The sequence below is a fragment of the Thunnus thynnus genome, chromosome 10, assembly GCF_963924715.1.
Source record: "Thunnus thynnus chromosome 10, fThuThy2.1, whole genome shotgun sequence".
In the NCBI taxonomy this organism is placed as follows: domain Eukaryota; kingdom Metazoa; phylum Chordata; class Actinopteri; order Scombriformes; family Scombridae; genus Thunnus; species Thunnus thynnus.
The window spans coordinates 24,951,779-24,966,232 of record NC_089526.1 but is presented as its reverse complement, the minus strand read 5'-3'; the positions used below and the strand labels follow the sequence as shown (position 1 = coordinate 24,966,232).

At 37.3% G+C, this 14,454-nt stretch overlaps 2 protein-coding genes across 2 annotated transcripts; both read right to left on the bottom strand.

Annotated features, from left to right (window-relative positions):
• Positions 1 to 245: 245 nt before the first annotated feature.
• On the bottom strand, positions 246 to 4,465 carry fxyd11 (FXYD domain containing ion transport regulator 11). The gene is made up of 7 exons (XM_067602246.1): positions 4,412 to 4,465; positions 2,717 to 2,761; positions 2,051 to 2,083; positions 1,677 to 1,691; positions 1,279 to 1,353; positions 1,019 to 1,043; positions 246 to 866 (listed from the first exon to the last, which is right to left on the bottom strand). The coding sequence occupies exons 2-7, from the start codon at positions 2,748 to 2,750 to the stop codon at positions 836 to 838; spliced, it is 213 nt and encodes a 70-aa protein (XP_067458347.1). The 5' UTR covers positions 2,751 to 2,761; positions 4,412 to 4,465; the 3' UTR covers positions 246 to 835.
• A 4,392-nt stretch (positions 4,466 to 8,857) lies between these two features.
• On the bottom strand, positions 8,858 to 14,054 carry LOC137190599 (uncharacterized). The gene is made up of 6 exons (XM_067600139.1): positions 13,904 to 14,054; positions 13,080 to 13,227; positions 12,100 to 12,335; positions 10,912 to 11,059; positions 10,097 to 10,219; positions 8,858 to 9,914 (listed from the first exon to the last, which is right to left on the bottom strand). The coding sequence occupies exons 2-6, from the start codon at positions 13,177 to 13,179 to the stop codon at positions 9,853 to 9,855; spliced, it is 669 nt and encodes a 222-aa protein (XP_067456240.1). The 5' UTR covers positions 13,180 to 13,227; positions 13,904 to 14,054; the 3' UTR covers positions 8,858 to 9,852.
• Positions 14,055 to 14,454: the final 400 nt, after the last annotated feature.

Here is a 14,454-nt window from a genome sequence, read left to right as displayed (position 1 = left end):
GTGCTGCTTTAATCTTTGCTTGTCGAGAACGAAAATGCGGGAAGTTGTTCAATTGAGCTGATAAACTCCACGCGGGGACATTTGCTATTGCAAGCTATCATAATATTAGCCTGAAAACACAATGATAGGCTATAATAATACAACACATATATTGATGGTAACTGAAACTCTAACTGGCTTTTTTAGTCAAGGAAACTAGTCATTTTGGGTAATTGAGTAAAAAAAATAAATAAATAAAAAGAAGATGGTTTTAAATAGTGAAATTTATTTTGAATTTGATGTGCACACCAATGGTTTCTAACATTTTCTTTTTTTTTTCTAATTGTGCCAATATTGAAATGGTTGTCCACAGGTATAATCTAATTCTACATTTTATTATGCAGTAAAACATCCAATAAACAGCAGGCGATAATGACAAAACATCACATCGTGTTCCAATTGAAGCACCTTTTCAGTAGTAAATATATGCAATATTATTATGGTGATGACAAAACTGAGCAGCAGATGTCAGACAGACCGAATACGTGCAGTTCCATATGTGTTTACAGGGATAAACATCTTTGTGAATATAAATCACAGATCTTGGTTTAACAAGAAAAACATAAAGGGGGCTTGATTTATTTTCTCTCAGGCATGACACGTCCATCTAGGGAGCTGCTTTAGTATTACAGCAGCATTTAAGTTTTTTTTTTTTTTCAAATGAATGGTGTTTCTTTGCACGGGTCTGTACAGGTACAATCATCTGATCATAAACCCCCCCCCTACCAACCCAGTCTCTCCACCCCTTGCCTGTCTGCTCTTCTTCCTGGCTGAAACCGGTTTGTCATGAACGCTATCAGATTTCACTGTTGTCATCTTCCACTTTTCTACAGGGGAAGGTCGGGGAGGAGGGCAGGGTGGCAGGAAGGGAGACCGAGAAAGAGAGATAGACAATGAGAGGGAGCGAGTCACATGTTCAAATTTAGATTATTCACATATTCTGGATTGTGCGGAGGTCAAAAGGAAAAAAAAATCTTACCTGCCCTTCCTGGAGCACTTGTTATCTGTAAAGAAAAACCAGGATGTGTTACACACTTCACTACACAACCAAGTCTTCATTACTTCTCTGATTATTGTACTGACATACAGTATCTCTGTGATTTTCTCTGTGATAAAGACATTATCCACACAAAAATGTTTACTTATGATCGTGTGGTCAACAAGGTGTGTTGTCATGTGTTTTTTTCCCCGACAGGTTTACCACACTGGCATATTTCTATGTGTGGTTGTAGCACTTACAGAGTAAAACACTGAGTCCTCCAGCCACCAACAAGCAGGCGCAGATCAGACCTCCGATTCGTAGCCTTTCATAGTCTGTTAGATAATAATGTCAGAGGTTAAAGAGATCCCAGTGCACTTTGAAACTAACATTTCAACTCCAAAGCAAATGGAAGTATCAACAAACATTTGATTCATGCTTTATCTAAAAAAAAACTGCACAACAGATAGTTTTGCAATAATCACATTTACAGTGGCTGCTTTTGTCATCTGGCATGTGAAATTTGCAAATCAAGAACAATCCAACTGAATATGTAATATTCTGCACTAATCTCACTATTATCCATACAAATAACTGAGATGATAGAATGGTGTATTGTAGATTATAATAACTAGGAGATAAAAGTGTCTGTACTTACTGTAAACAAAGGGATCTGCAGACCAAACACAAGAGCAAAAGGAGAAATAAGAAAGGGGAAAAGAAAAATTAGTGACAATCTTCCAAAAATCACAACAAGGTGGCAAATTCAACACATTAGCCCATGTTTCTGGGTTACATTTGGTCTGTTTAAAGCATCTATTTTGGGATGAGACAAACAAACATGAGACACTGAGACCTTTGCTGACCCTGTGCTACATAAGGCAAACTATTGTTTAAGATGGTGGATTTATCAGGCCTTTGTTACGGACACACAAAGAAGTTGATGTGCCAAGTTTCTACACAAACCAGTTTCTCAAGAAACTCAACAGTCTCAGCACACGATTAGGCGAAAGCAGAGTTCTTTGGCCTTACTTGCTTCCGTTTCCATGAAAAGGGTGAACAGCACTGGAAGAAAGATGATTGAAATGTTAATTTTGTTGAATGGGGGTTGTCTCAAATACACACAGTCAGTTCTTGCCAGGCTACAGTATGTGTCACTACATAGTCAGCATTTTTTAAGATGATACAAAAGATGGTTCATTTTTCTTTTGAAAACAAGTTTGTTTTATGCTCTTGGATATTTGTGCGTGGTCATGTGATGGTTATGCATGGCAGTAATGTAAACTCAGTCTACCTTTATGTGTTATTATCTTATATATTAGAAATTCACCTTACATATACAAGGCTTACATGAAACAGTATCTCTATCAGGAGCCAATAGGTGAAATAAAAGTGGGAAAAAATGTGGGAAAATGTACACATATATGTTCCCTAAATTTGAAATATTTTAAACAGTTTAAATTGTATTAGTGGTCGGTGGTATACTGTTTTGTTAATATTGTCATATTTTGTAACTAACAACTAAGAGAAAAGAGGATGATCAATGACCTTGAGACCAAAGTTATGAAAATATTTTACTGGTCCTTGAAGTAGATGATTAAAAAAAAGAAAAAAAAGAAAAAAGAACTTTGTTTTTTTGAAACTTTGTTTCTACAAGACACTGATGATGAAATGATGTATGAATCTCTTTTTATTTACCTGCCATCACAGCCACAAGGTTGAGATGTCCCATCTTCAACACAGCTAAGAGACACAAAGACAGACAAATATCAAGAAAGAAAACATGAGTGTGAGAGAGAAAAGAACGAGTAAGAGAGACTTTTTTCCCCCCATGACTTTTCCCTTATTTCTCATACACACATTTACACACACAACACTTCTCCGTCTCCTTAGGAGGAATGTCCTTGTGGTGTGAGAGGTCAGTGTCTCGTCAGCAGGGATGCATTCAGCGTGTTTGGAGAGTAAACAGCGGATCATTTTTTGTCCAGGGGTGAAACTCAGCAGGTCACCAGACAACTTTCCTTCAACCTCTCAAACTGCCTTCATCACTTTGGGCTAAACACTGTCATGTGCTTTACAGTAATTACAGATATTTTCTAAGCCCACAGTTTTCTTTCTTCCTCAATGACTGGTAACATTCATATGGAAAGAAAACAAGTTCTATATAAATGCATTATAAAATAGGCATTTTTTTGATACTGAGATGGAATAGTCATAAAATGTTATTGCTACAATAAATTTATGTACCAAATGTACTAAAGCTTTATTTACCAATCTCATTGTTTTTATATGATCATTATAATATTAGTTGACTTATTCTATTGCCCTCTACATGTACAATAGCAAACGTCATTAGCAAAAATATGCTTTTTCAAGCATTTAGAATATAATGTATCTCTATGAGAAAAGTACTTTTTAGCAACCTCCCTGTCACCTCTAACTGACCTTGGACACTCCCAACATGGAGTGGGAAATTTACAGCATTTTGAAAATATAGTGCCTGTCCTCAAACTATTAGCCCTGCCTATTATTTAACCCATGCATAGCAGACACATAGTAAAATTACCAATATTTGTCTGAGAATCAGATTAAATGCTGGTTTGATGCATTCTTTTCTGCATATATCTACTGTATGTTCTGCATTTAATGTCTTGCAGATATATTCAGTGTGCGCCAGCTTTTCAAGAAATGGACGTTAAATAAAAACAAAGATAATAAAGAGACTTCTTATCATGTATTTATTTTGTCACTTATCTTCCATCATGGCCTCTGTCAGAGGGTTACTGCAGCTATCAGTTAGTGTGACATTAGTCAAGGTCAAACAGGCCTTTGTCTTTCAAATCCCATGTCTTAAAACGCCTCCCACTTCTCACATGACAGAACAGCAACAGACAGAATAGATGTTCTGCCTTTTAGATACAAGTGATTTACAAAATGATCACCGCCGTGCTAGACTTATTAAATGTTTTAAATCATCATCCAACAAAAGTTTGAATTAAAAGATAGCAAAACTATGCTTTTGTTTAGAAATTAGAACATGCAGCATTATTGGGCCTGTCTTACATCAACCAAATGCTACAATTTATACATGACCGATACAAATGGAGTAAAAATGTACAAGATGTGCGAGATTCCTTAATCATCTGCAAGTCTTCAACTTTAATTCATCATCACAAGCATATTTTCTATTCAATTTGTCTCTCCAAATCAAGCAAAGCATTTTAAAAGCGAATCCTACCCGTCCTTGATAAAACATTCTGGCCTCACACTAAAACCTTCCACATTATTAACAAGAAACAAGAATCACAAGCCTGACATCCAATTTATGTCACAAAAAAAGCTGAACTTGACCCCGACTCCCATCCTGCTTTGCTCCATCATACCTGTGCTTACCTGAGCTGACGGGTTCAAGAAGAAGAAGAGTGTATGTGAATGTTCTGAGACACTGCCCGGTTGAAAGTGTGTCTTTTCTATTTTACCTGAACAAGTAGCACCTGCTCCTCCTCTTTGTTTGGGGTATAAACCTTTGGGTGTGCACCTGTCCAGTGTGAATGTGACATAGATGCAGGGGTGACTCGTTTATGCACGTAGAGTATCGGGAACTGCTGGCAGTGTTATTCCATAAACATCAGCGTGTGTGTGTGTGTGTGTGCAATAGCGTGAAAGCCCTTCAATACTGTGAACTGCTGTAAAGATGAAACATTTTACATACATTTAAACATTACTACACACTTAATCTCACAGTCAGACACAGGTTCTTCTTTTATAATATTTAATCTGTTTTGCTGTGATTGAACAGCAAATAAACACTAAAATAGCTGATAGTGATAGTCAATGAAGCCGTTACACTGTGTTTAAACAACATATCAAAATAGCAAAATCAGAGTCATGTATTGTCTTTGTTGCTCTGTGGTTACTCTCTGCAAGGCCACAGGGGATATCAGTCATGAAAAATATGCAGAAGAGGAAAAACTATGAAATGATAAGATGAAATTTTGAAGGTTAAAAGTCCTGAAGTGGCCAAAACTACACAGCTACAAGAAAATTAACTCCCTCTTTTGTTGTTTTTGGTCATTTTCAAAGTGTATTTTTTTAAATGTGAGAAAGTGTGTGCTGTATGGTAGATTATTTTCCTCCTTTTCGTCTTTTTTCTTTCTCTTGCTCTCTACTGATTTCATTTTTCTCCGTCTGTTCTCTGCGGGTCTGTCAGGTATCCAGGTATCCTCCAGCGCTCCTGTCTCCCTAGAATAGATTGCACTGTGTTGGTCTGATGGTTGACAGACATTTTCCTTTAACTACACAAGGGCAGGAGGGTGACTTTTTACTGATGCTTACTTATCAAGATTCATTCAAACTCACAACTTTACATGAGAGGGGCTGTTTTAGAATTGTGCTCACGCTCACGTCAGCTAAATTTAATCACCACGTAGCTTTGTTTGCAGACTGTACAGTATGTAAAAGCGAGGTTCCATACATCCCATATGTAGATTTGTTGACCCAATGCAATGCAAATGTACAGAAATATGAGTGCATGTGTGTGTCACAGTGATGATCTGTGACTATTTATACATTTTCCTGTTAAACTCTGACAAAGCTGAGGCATGTATCAGCCTCTCAACATACTGTGAGGCCATAGGAGATAGAGAATGGCAGAGACAAAGAGACATAGTTCAAGGTATGTGTGGTGGTGGTGGCAGTGGTGGGTGTGAAAGTGATAATACAATGATTTGACAGCAGACAGAGTGGTAATTGGTGACGAAAAAGAGACGAGAGAAGATATGATAGCTGTAGATTTACAGTGGCTTAGTCACAGCCCTTAAAGTTTTCCATATTATTCTACATCAAGGGCTTATTTTAAGAGATTACTTAATGGATTTTTATGACTATGTTCGGAGGTTTTCTCAAATGTATTAACACCTACATGCATAAATACTTTAAACTGATTTTGAATCCATTTTAGATTAAGTCTAAAACACACAATGTGGACAGTGAAGGGCCCTGTAGCCACAGGAGTTGTTTATGTGTGTTTAAATAAAGGTCAGTTTGTTCCATGTCAGTGGCATGTCACCGATATTATGATGTAAAACCATCTGATTAAAACCTTTTTTCAGCAACACATCATCTAATCTCTGCTACTGATCAATCATATTAATGACAACTTTATTATGCACAGTACATCACGTACATCATGTTTATGAAGTTAGCCTGGGTTTATATTTTGACAATTTTCACATCAAGAGCCACACCTGCTGAAAGCTCACTCTAAACCTGGTGTGTACTTTAAAAAACTTGAAACTGCTAAATTTATACCAGCTGTACACTAATCAAATTAAAATAACAGCTGTTAGAGATGTGAAAGATGTGAAAGTTCAACAATCAAAAGTGACACAAAAGCTACTGTAAAATACGATTAAACAATTCCAGCTTTATATAAAAAAAATCAAAGATCACATTTTTGCAACAAGGTGACAAATTGATGCCTTTAACATGCTTCTTTTGGATTCTTTGATAGTTTTCAGGTGAAGTGTGAACTCCAGAACTAAATGAACACAATAGCAACCCTGTCACCTGCATGTTCTGCAAGATCATGAGTAACTGTACTTAACAGGCTGAACAACACAAAAATAGAGGTTAGTTTTAAGGCAGTTGTGAAACCTATCATCTGTTCTACCATTTACCAGACTCAATATTTGTTAAAACTTGTAATTCTTTAACTTTAATTGTAATACTTTAACCTCTGTTTCCTCAGGTATTGATAGGTGTCACAAGTTAAACTGATTCTTTGTCAGTTAAAGGTCATCTTGAGAAAACACTCTGAACAATGTAGGTTATCGGTGGACACACACACACACACACACACACACACACACACACACACACACACACACACACACACGTTCACATTTTTCAACACATCCTCTGTTATGGTGGTATGGTGGAAGATGTTTGTCCATAAACAGCAGAACTAAAGGCCTAAGAACAGTTTAGCTTACATAGTGGGTGAAATCCAGTGAGGCAGCCGATAAGAGAGCTTCAACAAGATCTGGAAATATCTTACAGAAGGATGTGAAACAGACAGGAATTTTTACTGCAATACCTGCCTGCTTGCTAGGTCATTTCTAAGCTATGAAATTAAGGATCAAAGGAGAGAAGATGGGACCTGGCTGACCGCTAAATACACCACATTCTCATCTGATCTCTTGTCATTCACACAACAAGTCTAGCCCAACATACCAACATATGCCCGTCAGTATTAGAGTTTCTAATCAGTTGTACAGAATCTGAAGAAACCAGACACCAGAATATGACAGAAATCTATCACAGAGTGAACCGAGGTGTTGCTGAGCAGCTGTGTCAACAATTGCTCCATACTACCTCTGTTGTATCAACTAATAGACAAGGGAGAATTCTCTCCTGCTGATTGGACTGTGTGTGTGTGCATGTGCGTGTGTGTGTGTGTGTGTGTGTGTGTGTGTGTGTGTATGTGTATCGCTTGTTGGCTGTCCGTGCTGCTCACGACAGGTGTCACAACACACAGTCAGTGAAATGAAGACCACAATGGAAGGAAGTCAAATACCAGTTGTTTAGTGCTTAATTAATTGAAACTATCTCAGTCTCTGTAAAGTAGAGATAACAATATGGTAACAATAACATTAAAACAGTAGGTTGAAGTGTATGGTACACTGAAAAATGGACAAATTAGCAAGGCTTTTGATTGGAAATGGTATGTGTTAGATCATTTTGAAACAATGACTAATGGGTAAAAAAGTAATTTACTCCCTCTTATATGTGAATTATATATGCTGGAGTACTTGCAGTTGCTAATAACTTAACTCCATTCGCTGTTGTTACTTTGTGTCATATTCCATAAGTAATACAACATACATACAGAAGGATAAAGGACAGCGACACAAAAAAACTATGGAGGTCTTGGCCCTGACACAAGCAGACGTGGAAGGTGCTCACCACCAGAGGGAAACAAGAGACATACCAATGTTGTGATCAGGTGGTCACAAGTGCACCACAGCTCCACATGTGTCTCTTTACTCTGGTAGCCACTCTGTGCTTTTCACATGCTCGTGCACATTACAGTAATTGCAACCAGTCTTCATACCAAGTCACAATGGAAAATAACCATTTTGTGACCCTGTGCAGAAACAGCGTCAGTGCAAATCATCATGCAGCAGTGTAATGTTGATAATAATGTGGAGGACTCTCATAAAGATGAGGAGGAAACAGAAATAAACAACCAAATGCTTAATTAAAGCATAATTATGTTCATATTTGAAATGCCAACTGCCAGATAACAAACTGTCAGACAGCAGTCGTATGCTGCTGGGCTGGTAAAAAGGAAGGGCAGCTACTGTAGAGTGAGAATGTTTCCAAGTCTGTATACTAAAACAATTTCTTCTTTAACCAATCTTTTGTTGTCAAGGGGACTGCAAATCTAAATTGTGTGCATGGTGTGTAGAAAATTCTGCATTTGCCTACATGTAGACACAATATCTGTCAGTGCAGGTATACTGTACAGTGAAGGGTCATATTGGGATTAACTTGCTGAGTTTTCATGGGCCTAAACTCAACAAAAACATGCAAAAGATTGGAAGTAGTTACAGTATGACTGCATGATATTCTGATGATGGCATACATTGCACCTTTCCCTCTGGTGTAACGTCCAATCATCTAAGATTCCTCAGTCTGTTTCCGAACAGCACACCCAAAGTAAGATTCAGGCACATGAGAGGTGTAAGTGAATCCTTTTTAAGAGCACTAAGGTCATCTTTTCACATAATTTAACTTTTATTTAATCATAGACCACAAACTTAGAGCAAGCTCTGATTTCTGGTGTACCTCACATATTGTACGGGGTCAACTGACAGCAAGAAAGTGAGAACAAACAAGAAATGAGAGCATATTACAGTAATGCAATTATAAAATACCCAGAGAAATTAAAAGGCAGAATGAAGATAAACAATAAACATCAACAACAGCAGAAAAACACAAAATTATCCCTGAGATTATCTTTGTTAACTTTTGAACAATTTTAATTAGCCTTTATGCAAAGACAGTGACTGATTAACCACAAAAGCATTAGGACAATTTTTTTAACATTGCAAATATATAAAAACAATAATGGGAAGATAAACACATCTAATTTACTTCATTGACTAAATCCCAAATAAAGGAATAGCGATTTCAACATGTTCTGATGGAAAAGAGATTGATTTTTTTTTTTTTAACTTATTGTTTGTTATTTACATTTCTAGAGTGACTATACCAGCTTGTTATAAATTGGGTGAGTGCTGCCCTCAAGTGGATAAATTGTGGAACTGCAGCTGACAATTGTATCTCCAAATCCTTGCTCTTCAAAACTAAATACAGTCTGACTGCTGCTTCCTACACACATGTTGAATTGTTTTTAGCCATCACAGAACGGGAAATTAACATATGACTTTAGTATGTAAAGTCAGTGCATATTGACATGCACTAACCTTCCAGAAGTGGGAAAAGCAATCATATTTTGTACATTGTTTGAAGTGCTCAGTACTATAGCATGCACTGTTAGGGTGTGAATAATGTATCCAAGGTCCAAATTATTGAGGCCAGAACAAAGAACTGAAGCTATAAGGGATCAGACTGGATCTGGCCTCAAGATATTTCAGACATCATCTCCAGACCTGGATTCAATCCAGCTTTCACCTCACTTAGATTGATCAAAGGATTAAAAATAGAAATAGTGGGTTCCTGTTTCTATCCTCTGCTGGTCTGACGGCTAATGGAGTCCAGTTCTGGTTATGTAACAAAACAACATCTTCATTATCTCTTCCTTGGCTTCAAGTTTCCTTTTCGTCCTTTGTTACTATTGTAGTCATATCATCTTCTGTTTCTTTTCCCCCTGTAGGCACAAAGACATCACATTTTACTTGATTTTCAATCTACTGTCAGTCTCTTCACTTGGATTTACATTTTTTTTACACCAGAATAAGTGTTCTTTAATTCTACAGTATGGTTCCTGAAAGTTAATTCACTGGCTACATCTCAGGGTGTGAAGGTATATGAATTTAAGCCACTACTTACTGAAGCATCTCTGGAGGGTGTCAGATCTCAGCAGCATGGAGTACAATAAACCAAACACCAACAGGATGCCAAAGAAGGCCCCAATGGTGCAGCCAATGAGAATGGCATAACTGGTGCCGTTATCTACAAGTGAAGAAAACATGATGCAGGTTAGGGTTAGTTAGAAAAAGGGGAACACTGATCAAATTTAAATTACAGAAATATAGCAAAAAGAAAACACTGAGAAAAATTTAAAAAAAAACAACTAAAATCTGTGAAATATATTTGTACAAAGGAGCATTTAGCACAGAAATTTTGGTAGAGAATGACTAATTGGAGTTTATACCAAATCTAATCCAAGTCAAAAACTATAACTTCCTCTCTGAGACCACTGCTGCGTATTAACCTGTGATTATGAGTTGCTTTTAATTACAGGATTTTCCTTGATTAGTCAGAAGCATAAGTCAGAAGTGTCTGCATGACTGAAAGCTTTAAGACAGACTACCAACGAGCATGTAGATAAAACAATTAAAGGAATGCAGATTATTTAAAAATGTATTTTTCCTGTAAACAACATACTGAAGAAATAATAATTAAATTGATGCTCAGATGATGAATGAATTAAACTGGACACTTGAGTCAGAGAGAAAGTGGTGGTATGTGGTGTTTCCTCTGTGTGATAATAGTGATTATTATGTTTTTCAGCTGAGGACAATGATAAGCAGTCTACACTTAAGCTTCAATTCCCCTGGTTTTGTGCATTTAAGGTTCATTAGAAATCCAACAAAGAGATTAGCCAGTATTATTTAATATGAATGACATAGAAGAGTATTCACCATAAACATGTAGGATGGCAGTAGGTGCATCAGGATTGTTTAACTGCTGACATACAACTCTTGTGCCATTGTCAGAAAAAGAGGTTCCCTTGAGGGTCCACACAGCCAATGACTGTTCTTCCTTCATATCGCAACTTCCATAGAGAGCCTGAGGAGAGAGACAGAGAAGGGAATGAAGAGAGGAAGAAGAAAGGATGTGGGCAAAAGAATAAGAGATTAAAAAGAAAATAAATATGGAAAATGGAAAAACGAACAGTGTTTCACAGGAAGACATTAAATGTGATTAAATGAGGGGTGGAGCGTCGCTGCAGCAGCCGCTGGAATAAAAGGTGGTCAAAGTGCCACTGAAGGCATTAACATCCAGTTGAACAACAGGTTCACAATGTGCAAATGTATGATAATGATCTAAATACTTAATACTTATACTTAACTAAATTATAATTTAACTTCAAGTTATAATCCATAAGACTTCAGTTTGGGTTGATATGGCCATGGGCCATATGGGCCAGTGTGTTTGAATATTTCTATTCAAAATGACCAATGGGTAGCAAACATACTGAATTTCTGCATCTTGTGAAATGCATGTGTGCAGTCTTTTATCTTGTATATTCAGTACATGTATGCAATGTTTCTGTGGATCCCTTATGTGCTATTTGAATCCTGTGCGATAAAGCTGGATCTCGCCACTAACAATGAAAACTACCAGTAACAAAATGCCAATAGATTCAATGGCTATTAAAAATGGCTGGAAAAATACATTACATTATCAACAATACTAACATCACAAATGAGGTTTAATGTAAATAAAAACCTTAAGGGATATTTTGTTACTGCTGCACTGGTCCTACAGTGATACCTTGTTTATCTTGAAAAGCTTAATCCCAGCTAGGCCTTCTTGGACTCACTGTTTCTTCTTCTCCTTGAACGAAACCACAAACCAAGTTAGATTCCCAAAATGTGGTTCAACTATGCTGTAGTTGTTGTTGGCTCTTGTATAATGCGTTTCAGGATAGTCCAATATTTGACTCTTATGTGCAGGCTTAACTTGGCAGAAAATGTTAAATAATGTTAATCATTTCTGACATTTTCATATTACCTCCTCAGCTTTGTGTCTGTGTGTGTGAGTTACTGAGCAGGAGAGGAGGGTAAAGTAAGAGTAAATACAGAAGCAGGCAGTCACCACCTCACCTGGGGGATATCCTCCATGTGGCCATGAGGGCAGGTGAGGCTGTAGTTGCCATGACTCCCGTAGAAGGTGAATGTGAGGTTTGGAGATGCTTTAGGAACTCCACAGCGAAACACGGCAGGTTCTCCCACAGCCACAGTGATGTCAGCTGGGCGTGTGCGGTAACTGAGAGCTGCAGGGTTTACTGCTGAAGTGGTGGTGGAACTGACAGGAGGGATGGCAGTGGTGGCATTTTGAGCTGGAAGAGGGATTAAGTGTGATTTAGTGTTTCAACACTGAACAAATTTACAGATAATTAAAGCATAGTTATTAGTGTAAAAACATCACTTTCAAATGGTTAAAAATTGAGCTTATTATAAAAGAAAAATGTCAACAAAAGTCTGTTTTATAGGTCAGATTCATAATCCCTCATATACACACATACTAAATGTGGTGGAGTTTGTGCTAAAAAAATGCTTTTTAACCCTTTACATTGTTTACTCAGAGTATTATTGAGTTCTTGTTATTATATGCAAAAAAATATTCATCCATCCTTGTTGTGTGCTGGCAATCAGACACTTAATGTCACCAGAGACTTTAGCATCTAATATGTGACCTCAAGCAAAGTCCCTCCACTGCCCTCATAAACAATGGAATATTCTAATAACTGGAAAACTGGGTTTACTTGGTGCATTTCTGTGGGAAGGTGGAAAGATTTATAAGAGGAACGAGGAAGTGCAATACAAAAATTCTCCATTGACTGAAGTTGCACCGAAAGTCTTCCAAAGGAAAAAACATTGATCCCGGCTGGGGTGAGAGCTTCCTGTATGCTGCAGTGTTCAGTTTTGTTTTTTAATCATTTCCTGCTATGACTTCTTTATTCATTCATAGCCAATTACAGATATTTTCATTTTGGAGATGTGTTGTTTGTAATGTGAGCATGCACTGGAAACTTTAAGCACAACATATATAAATCTTATATTATGAAATCATGGTTAGTTACCTGAGGAGGGTGTGGTGATTTGGAGAAGAGCCAGCAGCAACAAGCAGATATGAGAAACCTTCACCTTCTTCCTCAGGTTTCCTTTCTTCCTCTTCTCCATTTTTTCTCTCTTCTGTGTATCTCTTATTCCATAAGTTTTCTTTATAATCTGTTCAGGTTTGGACAAAATAACTTTTCATACAACAATATAGGATTACAACACATATAGGTTATGACTCTTTATGTCATATGTGCTCTTGTTTCAACTTACACAGAATGTAAGTTGTTGATGAGCAACTACTGTATAAGACAAACATAGCGCTGTCAAAGTAGCATTCACACTAACATGTTTTTTAGATACAGATAAAAAGCTACTTCATGCGAAAAAGTTGCTACTATTTCAGGTTATACCCAACTGTGCAGAAAAAAGGCCTATATTTCATCACATTGTCAGCTGGGTGGGAATATTTGGTCTGAGTAATATATCAGACATGTTTCCAAAAAGATGTTATTAACTATTTTTCTGAGAATGCTTCTACACTTTTAACTTTCTGATTCAAACCTTTAGTGTTATGAGCTATGAATCCTGAATAATGTTCACTTTTACTGATTGTTACATTTCAAACTCGTTGGATCCAACAGCCATGTTACCAAAAGACACGAAGCACAACAATCTTGTATTTTCTCCCTCTGTATGAAACAGCTTTTATTATGTTTTTGGTCCAATAATCATTCATCTTACTAATGTTACAATGCCATTTACACAGTCAACATGCTCCTGAGAAAAATGCAAGAAATAAAGAAAAAAGAACAACTAACTTGAAATGTAAAAAAAAGACACAAACCACAAAATGAACTGGGCAGGTCTGCAGGCAGCTTCCTTATTGGTGATGATTGTGCTCCTTTTAAAATAAGCTTTATGGTAGTCTTACATACATCTGGACTGTCAATGTCTCCACACACATTCTGACTCTCTCTATAGCTCTCGATCTGCCTCACCTCATCCTCCCTCTCTAACCAGGTGAGGAGTTAAAAACAAAAAGGTACCTGAGGGAACCCGGACATCTTCCAGATTTACAAGACAGATTTCTGCAAACGAGAAACAAACAGGTTGAGCAGGCCCGGCCGGCCAGAACCAATAATAGCCACTAGGGGAATGTTAGCTTATCATGCAACACTTTTCTGTTGCCCCATTTACTTTCAAACACACACACACACACACACACACACACACACACACACACACAGACACACACACACTGTTATCCCTCCCTCACTTAGGCTTGCTTCTTTATGAAGGACAAGCAGGTTGGCCTGTGGCCATCGCAGTGGAAACTACTTCTGCCATCACTCCTTCAACACATACTTGCACTTGTTCTTATTTTGATAGCCTGAT